The sequence below is a fragment of the Poecilia latipinna genome, unplaced genomic scaffold (assembly GCF_001443285.1).
Source record: "Poecilia latipinna isolate Pla-1442-1.1 unplaced genomic scaffold, P_latipinna-1.0 Scaffold763, whole genome shotgun sequence".
NCBI classification, from domain to species: domain Eukaryota; kingdom Metazoa; phylum Chordata; class Actinopteri; order Cyprinodontiformes; family Poeciliidae; genus Poecilia; species Poecilia latipinna.
The window spans coordinates 33,016-41,661 of record NW_015113379.1 but is presented as its reverse complement, the minus strand read 5'-3'; the positions used below and the strand labels follow the sequence as shown (position 1 = coordinate 41,661).

General features: G+C 41.1%; 1 protein-coding gene across 8 annotated transcripts; it reads right to left on the bottom strand.

Annotated features, from left to right (window-relative positions):
- Window positions 1-940: 940 nt before the first annotated feature.
- On the bottom strand, window positions 941-7,652 carry radx (RPA1 related single stranded DNA binding protein). Of its 8 annotated transcripts, none has more exons than XM_015046075.1 (15): window positions 6,389-7,652; window positions 4,948-5,090; window positions 4,629-4,821; window positions 4,345-4,453; window positions 4,129-4,229; window positions 3,915-4,034; window positions 3,532-3,627; window positions 3,294-3,461; window positions 3,081-3,208; window positions 2,879-2,997; window positions 2,745-2,792; window positions 2,585-2,685; window positions 2,241-2,480; window positions 1,287-1,484; window positions 941-1,193 (listed from the first exon to the last, which is right to left on the bottom strand). In XM_015046075.1, exons 1-15 carry the CDS (start codon window positions 6,975-6,977, stop codon window positions 1,057-1,059), a joined length of 2,490 nt encoding a protein of 829 aa, XP_014901561.1. In that variant the 5' UTR covers window positions 6,978-7,652; the 3' UTR covers window positions 941-1,056. The 8 variants fall into 8 exon arrangements, with proteins under 8 accessions (XP_014901561.1, XP_014901565.1, XP_014901564.1 ...); XM_015046079.1 differs by having other exon boundaries at window positions 1,311-1,484; XM_015046078.1 differs by having other exon boundaries at window positions 2,585-2,667.
- Window positions 7,653-8,646: the final 994 nt, after the last annotated feature.

Sequence of the window (8,646 nt, the reverse complement as noted above, 5' to 3'; positions counted from 1 at the left end):
TTAATCTCGAGAGCTTGATGAAGGGTGTAAATAATCTGGTCTGTCCGTTTTCGTAGTCAAGTCGCTCTCTGTGACGACGATTGCCGCACCTCTTCTCTTTCTTTTTGGCTTCCCTTCATTACGTTTTGAATGGTGTTCATCACGGGGATTTCTTTTTTAATGTACGTCAGTTTGATCACATTTAACTTGTACTTTTTTTTTTTCCTGATTTGTAACATACTGACTGGCTCCTCAGATGTGAGCGTGGGCAGTCAGATCCGATCCTCTCTGTGTAAGAGTTGCCAGGATATGAACAAAAAACCCTGGTATCTAGTCAATTCTGCAGTTTCAGTGCAGAAACAAATATATTATAAATATATATATATATATAAATATATATATACATATTGTATTATAGAATGTGGAAAAAAAAACTTTAGGCTACATAGTTGTTTATTTTATATGTCATATAGATTACATATATGTATGTTATGATTTTAAAATTAAAGTAATTTTATAACAGATTATGAGATGTCTCCGTTTTTTGTCGTTTTCTCGAAATATTTACTGTAAAATAAGGATTCAAATGTACTTTACATATATTTTTATAAAGTGTATTCAGTAATATACATCAGCCCAGAAATTGTAAAAGATTTTAAAAAAATCTTAGAGACAAAAACAAGACTGTTGTGTTTTTGGTTTTGCCTGTCGCTATGGTAACGCCTCCATAGCGTTTTGCAAGGGGTGTTTTCTAAAACTAAAAGCCCTTACAAAATTTCATCAATCTTATTTAGGTGTGTTTCTACAAACCTTGCTGAAGACTCCTCAAATCCCTTAAACAGAACCTTTCTGACAACAGGAAGTAGGCTCAAAGATCCCAAAAGCAACACATCCTGCTCTACTAAAGGAATTATGAAAGCAAGTCATTAAGAGCTACTAATATTTGAAATAAAAGACAGCATTTTCCATGCATTCAAGTATTTTAATCGTAAAATATACAATTTACATTACGGTCTTTTCTGTCAAAAATAAATGTACATGATTGACGATGATTATAAGAAGCTGCCCTTTTTTTTTCTAGTCGAGTGTGACATCCATCACTCTGTACACCTTGTTGATGAGGACTTCAACTTTATCTCCTCCCAGCTGACACAGCTCCAAAACACACACCACGTGTGTGTTCTCCAGCCCCCGGGCGGTTGCCAAGATCTCCTCTGCAAGAAGGCAACCAAACATTAAAAAAAAAAAAAAAATCAAAGCTAAACATTCGACTGGCGACGCCGGAGAAAATGAGAGGAGGGATTTAATTCTGCTGTCGCTACCTGACTCACGGGGAGTTAATTCTTCGTCTCCGGCTGTGCTGCGGAGGGGGCAGAGGAAACCCGAGGAGAGGCAGGACAGCATCGAGTTGTCGTGGGGGTCCTGAGAGAGACCGACGGCGCGGGGGTCGTCGGCGCGCACGACGGGGAGGAACGCGGCATCGACTGCGATCTGCTTGTTAATGCCTGACAGAAAAACGTGAGACAATCAGAACCAGAATTAGTGGGTGAGAACGAACACACCGGAAAGTAAAAGATCTACCTTAACAATAGCTACAATAATCCTAGGGCTGAAATGACTAATCATGATTAATTGGTTATTCAGATAATTGTCAACTAATTTAGTCATTGATTAGTCGTTAACTGGAGTATACAGACTCAAAAAAGGCCAAAACAAAACATATTCAGAGCAGTAATCAAGCCAAAATTGTAGCAGAAATATATACATTTTGAATTTAAATTAAAAAATCTTTGTCTACATGTTTTATTGCACTTTACACAATAAAAATGTTCATTTTCTTACTTAAAGGAATTCAATTTTTAGTTTGTTTGAATCTTTTAATGTATTTCTAACACTGTATAAAAAAGGTGGTTATGTGACAAATCTGCAGCATGTGCCGTTTATTATTTATGATTAATCGTCTGAATAATCAATAGAAGAACTACAATAATTGGTAGTTGCAGCCCCAATGAACTCTGTCATTTTCTTAAGGTCACACAGACCTCTGACTGCTGACAGTAGTTTCCCTCCCTCAGTGTGACTCACTGATGACAAGCATCACAACACAAACATAAAGATCAGTTCGCAGCCTTTGTTCTGGTTATAAAAAAAAAAAAAAATAGAAAAACATTTTTGTCTACCAAAAGAAAAACAGAAACATTTTCAGAGTGATTCATAGTAGGTGAAATGACGGGAGCAGGACGGAGTGACTCTGCTCTCACCCAGTATGGTCAGCTGATAATGCCCCGGGCTGGGAGTGTGCGGTGGCGCGGCGGCGGCGGCCGCCTGCGGCGTCCAGCGCGTCGGCTGAAGGTTGCTCCACCGCAGCAGGGCGCTCTTCTCGTCGAAGGTGAACCTGCGAGAGACGCTGTCCTGATGCAGGCCGCCGTGACGCAAATGCTCCGTGATTTCTTCTCGCTGCTTTGACCAGCTGCTGCTCTCCCAGGACGAAGCAGCGGAGTCTAGTGGGACACACACATTACAGCGAGACCCGCACACACACACACACACACACACACACACGCACACACACACAGCAGCAAAAATGAAGCAGTGAGTCGCTCACCTTGACATTCCTGCTGCTCATATGCCGAGGCCGACTCCTCTTCTTCCTGCTCTTCTCTTTCTTTCGTGTTTTTGTATTTCAGCCTTCTGGGAGCAAAGAAGCTAAGAATGGTTGTAACTTTTAACTAACAGAGAAATGCTCCTGGTTGCAGCTTAATTACCTTTTAGCGGGGCTGCTGGCACAATTTAAGGAAGAGGGCACGGCTTTACTATAAAACACGACGACGTCAAATTTACAATTACCGATTAATTATTCAGCTCACAAGCATAAAAAAAATTAGGAATCAAATCCAACCTGAGTTGATTTGTCCTTTTCCTTGTGTTAGCTTTGCTCCTGTCAGAAGAGGGAGACATCAGACAGTCTGCAGGATCTTTATGTGTGTCTGATGAATAATCCTGGGGCTCATTTGAAACCTGAAATGAACAGCAGCAAACGTCTTTAACCATTTCTTTTGTTACCATTACTGAAAATACACTTCAAAATAAAAATCTCTTCCCTTCTTTGGGTCATTTCTGTAGCGGATTGCCGTGATCTCGCCCTGAATTGCCAATTTTTTATGCTCCCTGTACTGAAGGCTCTCTAGCTCCCTCTTCAGGTCAGACGCAGCAACCAAAGGAACTTGGCCTTAAATAAAAGAACGGCATAAAGCACAAATCTGCACCATAACTGCCAACGCCTTTAAAATCAATAAATGAATGACTCAAATCACCTGACGTATCCGTCGCCGACTGTGAAAATCTCCTTGGGGGAGGAGGGTAACAATAATGGCCGCCGACGGCGGTTTTTTGGAGGACAACGTTGTCCTTCAGAGTCTTGGTCCACTGGATGAAGCTCTTCACTCTGGGGTCACTCACGTATGGCTGGCCCTTGTGGTAACCTGTTGCAGACCCACACAGCTTTAATCCTGCCATCCTTCTCCGGCCACACTGTCACGTGAAAACACCAACCTGTGATGAAGATCTCGGTTTCACAGCTGCTTGTGAGGTAGGGCAAAGACCCTTCCACCTGACACACCCTCATCTGAGTGCAAACAAGGTAGGTCACTGTGGAAGACAAGGCAGAGATGAGACAGCAGCCAAATGCAGGGCCTTGTTGTTTAGTGTATTGGTTTATAATTATTGGGAAGACAAATACATTTCCACATTTATACTCCAAACTACTTTGCAGCGCCAGTTCCTACATGAACTTTTAAGCTCTTGTCCACAGTGAGGAGGTGTGGTGTCTTGCTTTTGATTTTTATTTTTATTTTTTTAGATAATTTGTGTCATATTATAGTGTCACAACATGGTGACAGTTTTACTGAATATGTAAAAAACAAAACATGACTTGCTTGGACAGATTTGATTGAAGATTTCAGGTTGCGACGAGGAGAAAAGTTCCAGGATAAAAGGCCGGTCAGACGTTCCATCCACCGAATGAACCCAGCGATACGTCCAGTATTTCTCTGGAGCTAAAAGTTAAAGCACAACAATCGCTACATGACAGTAAAAGTCAAATTACAGAGGCTTTCACCCAGTCAGTAAATAAAAAAAAAACCCTTTTACCTTTATTCCCTTTACTCCTGACTCTTTCAACACGGCCAACAAACGTCACCAAACCGATGACGTCACAAGCGGAACCGTTGGAAATCTTCTCCAGCTCTGACCTGGAGCACTCGAGAAAAACCAAAGAGCAGCGTTTGAGCCAAAACTGTTGGATGAAAACATACACGCGTGACGCGTAAATACATTTTTATTAAAGCAGCGGCTAGCGTTGATCACCTGGCGGTGAACTGGTAGGACACCTCTGGCAGCCCCCACTGTGGGAGGACGCTCTTGGGTGAGACCACAGTGATGACTGCAGCTGGGTTACGGGGGTTCAGGCAGATTTCTACAAGGAAAAACATTTACGGAAAAGAAATAAAGTGCAATCAAAATAAAATTTTCACATGGCAAGTAGACAGAATTACTACGATTCCTATAGCTCAGCTTTTGCAGTTAAATTATGTTCCTCAACTCAACATCACGGTAGTATTTAGCTAAAAGTAACGCTCCTAAGTTCATACCTACAGAGGTGAAGTTTTTCATTCGATGGTGGTCCATTTGTGGGCGGGATCGGTTTGAGTAGCTCTGCTTCAAGGTGTAGTTTTGCAGGTACAACACCGCGCCGACGTTCATCCTGAGGTAGTACTCCGGACAGAGCTCGTTCCAGAGCACAAGCGACATTGTGCCGCTCTGGTCGGCGACTTCGAAGTAAGTCTGAAACATCACAAAGTGCATGTTTTACCCAGTATCGCAGTGAAATATCAGGCAAATACATGAAAAAAAACAACAAAAAAACAAAAAAAAAAACAGATTAAGGGTCAACCTGTGAGTGCAGCTCACCTGGAAGGGGTAATCGATCTTGAGCCCAAATTTCCCATAATACCTTAACCTGGATTTGTGGATTATCTTCACCAGGAGAGGGAGAGGTTTCCACGAGGCTCTAAAGGATGACTCCAGAGAACTCAGGAGGGTGACCTTTGACACTGAAATAAATATATGAAATATTATCAAGGTTTCACTCCTTCTCCTTTTGTTATAAATATACATTTTGCGTTACTGACCTTATTTCATGTTTTATTTTAACCTTCTATATAATGTTTCACTCTAATCTGCTGAAGAGCCTTTAAAACACTCCAATTTGCCTGGTGCACAATAAAATAATACATAATAAAATATGATTTGAAAAAGAAGAATCATTACATTTTATTATATGTAATGCCACATTACATATAATGTGGCATTTGTGGTTTTTGTTTAGGAAAAAAAACACAAAGTTTGCATTTCATTAAAACTCAAGCCTTTTTTTTAAAATGACATACATATATGTACCTAAATAAATTCTAATTAGCTCTTTATAATTTACCTGAATTTTTAAGAGCTATTACAATTTGAGCAGAGGTGGACAAAGTACCCAAATATTTTACATATTTCAAGTAAAAGTAAAAAGTAGTCATCCAAAAAATTACTCAAACATTATTTGGCAAAAAGTCTACTCAGGTACTCAGTAAGTGATCAAATTATCAATCATTTAATGACTGATAAATAACCAAAGGTGTAAATACATAATTACACTGACCAAAGGACAAAAATGACAATAATTCATACAAGTAACAAAAAGTAACAAAATCAAGCAAAAGAAAATTTTTCCAAATCAGTTTCTTTCAGTAACAAACTTTTTAAAACTTTAACAAAAACTGCAGATGTTTCTCTGTGTCTGGTTAATTTTTCGCTTAACATGTTTGTTCTTCATTATACTCAAGTAAGAGTGGCAATACTTCATAATAAAATTACTCAAGAAAAAGTAAAAAGTACATCGTAGTAAAAGTACTCCTAAAAGTGAATTTTATTCAAAAACATTACTCAAGTAAACAAGGTTTCCCCCAGAAAACTTGCTAACCCTGGTGGTTGGGTGCCAGGGCAGCCATTCATCCAGCAGCCCATCGTGTTTCTGAGTTTAAAAAAGTCTAAAGTTGACAGGACATTTGAAAATAGCATTTGACAATTATGTGTTAATGAAAGACTGGAAGATTAATACCTGCACACCAATTATAAAGTCTTAAAACATGCAAACCTTTTAAAAATAAATAAACGAATAAGAAGTCCTTAGCCTGGTCGGGGGAAAAGTAAAGCCTGGTGGCCCGCCAGGCTTATAACGCACTGGGGGAAACCCTCAGTAAACGTAATTGAGCACATGTAATTAATTACTGCCCAACTATGAATTTAAGTGACAGAAAAAGTGCAACAAAAACACAGCAAGAAGCAGAGAACAGCGGGATCTCACCGTCCAGGACTGGGTCCGGTGAAGCAGACCCTGAGATCCACATGTCTCCCTCCGGGTCGTCGTTGTTCCACAGAGACAGGTAATGTTTGCGGCTCACCTGCAGCGGAACGTCACTCTGCAGCAACACGCTCCTCTCCATGCCGTGTTTTACCAGCATGGGCAGTGAGCTGGGGTTGTTAATGCGGGGCAGGAGAGATGACGTCTCTGCGCTGCTCTCGACCTTCTCAATGCAGATATAACCGTGCCCCAGCCTCCTCTCGTTGTAAACAAAGGAGCACTGCCTGACGCTGACGTCCGTCCCAGTCCTCAGGGTGTTTCTGTGCACCAGGTGGTTCAAGCTGGGGTGAAGGAAGCATTTGGCTCGCCAGACTCCGTCTGTGATCGTCACGTCGTAGCTGTAGCTGTCAAGCTGCGGACCCTCGGTCGGCTCGGACAGGTACCTCTGAATGGCAACAACCGCGACAGGAGCCGCCTCCTCGGCCGTGAGTTTCAGGCTTTGAGTGGAGGGTAATCGCTCCAGCGTCCTCTGGAGGAAAGACTCCTGAGGAAGATCGGCTACCATCGAAGAACAACACGAACTACTCTCCATCACTTGACAGTTAGCTCAGCTGGCGTTAACTCATGTTCGTTTGTTTACCTTAATATGTTGCACACAGCTAAAATGATTCACACCAGCTAATGGAGTACCGTAAAAATACTTAATACCTTTTAGATGACGGTGGTAAAAACGCTTCAGTAACTCTGGTAACCGCTGGCTAACGTTACAAACTGTTCGGTGCTCTTTGATGGCGTCATCATGTCCCTTAAAAAAAAACGAAGCGAAGTACGGATAAAAACAAATACTTGCTTAAATATATTGGTATTAAAATACTTTACAATAAGTTGGACGGTGTAAACAAGAGATCGCTATTTTTGAAAAATCCGCGCTAAACTGCGCAAGAACTGGCGTCATTTCAACAGAAGTGACGTCATCAATGCGACTATTCGCCCTGGTATGGCAGGTAGTTGTAATATATAATCGGACATAACTGCGCTGATAAATTATGAAATACAAATTTTCCTCCTAAAATTATGGTTAATTGCTCAAGCAATAATGAAGTGGTAGAAGTGGTACTCATTGTAGGAAGGAAAGTTAAACAACATTTAACATTAGTTTTCAAAATGAAATTAATGAATCACATAAATGATCAAAATATTAAACACGGACTACATGGTGGACCAAAAACATTGGTGACAATGAGAAATATGATTTTGAACCAACAGAGAAAATGCATTACTAATATTATTATCAGTAGTGATACACTCCTGATCAAAATCTTAAGACCAGTCAAAAAATTGCAAGAATTTGCATTTTGCACTATTGGATCTTAAGAAGGTTCTAAGTAGAGCTTCACAATGTTAAAGGAAGAAATCGGCGTAAGAGACAAAAACTTTTGAGCGGGGAATTAATGGAAAACTGCATTTACACTCAAACATGATTTTTTTCAGCTGATCAAAAGTTTAAGACCATAGCTCAAAAACCCCCGAAAATCCCCCAAAACAGAAATCAAAGTGTCAAACAAAGGACTCAGTAATGAGTAGCTCCACCATTCTTGTTGATGACTTCAAACAATCGTTTAGGCATGCTTGATGCCAGTGTTTAAAAGGAGGCTAGTGGGAACATTGCTCCAAGTGTTGAAGATGGCTTCACGAAGGGTATCCACTGTCTGGAACTGATATCCATTTTTGTAAACTTCCCTGGCCATCCATCCCCAAATGTTCTCAATTGGGTTTAGATCCGGGGAACATGCAGGATGGTCCAAAAGAGTGATGTTATTCTCTTGGAAGAACTCCTTTGTCAGGCGGGCATTGTGAACTGCAGCATTGTCCTGTTGAAAAACCCAATCATTACCACACAGACGAGGGCCCTCAGTCATGAGGGATGCCCGCTGCAACATCTCCACATAGCCAGCTGCTGTTTGACGCCCCTGCACAACCTGAAGCTCCATTGTTCCATTGAAGGAAAACGCACCCCAAATCATGATGGCGCCCCCACCACTGTGCCGTGTAGAAAACATCTCAGGTGGGATCTCCTTGTCATGCCAGTAACGTTGGAAGCCATCAGGACCATCAAGGTTAAATTTTTTCTCATCAGAGAAGACAACTTTCTTCCACCTTTCAATGTCCCATGTTTGGTGCACCCTTGCAAAGTCCAAACGGGCAATTTTGTGGCGTTGAAGAAGACGTGGCCTTTGAAGACGTTTTTTGTTTCTGAAGCC

Coding starts and splice junctions, on each gene's coding strand:
- radx (XM_015046075.1), bottom strand. CDS start 6,977: ATGGAGAGTAGTTCGTGTTGTTCTTCGATGGTAGCCGATCTTCCTCAG. Junction 4,822..4,947: donor AGATCGATTACCCCTTCCAG/GTGAGCTGCACT, acceptor GTGATGTTTCAG/ACTTACTTCGAAGTCGCCGA. Junction 4,035..4,128: donor CAGGAGTAAAGGGAATAAAG/GTAAAAGGGTTT, acceptor TTTAACTTTTAG/CTCCAGAGAAATACTGGACG.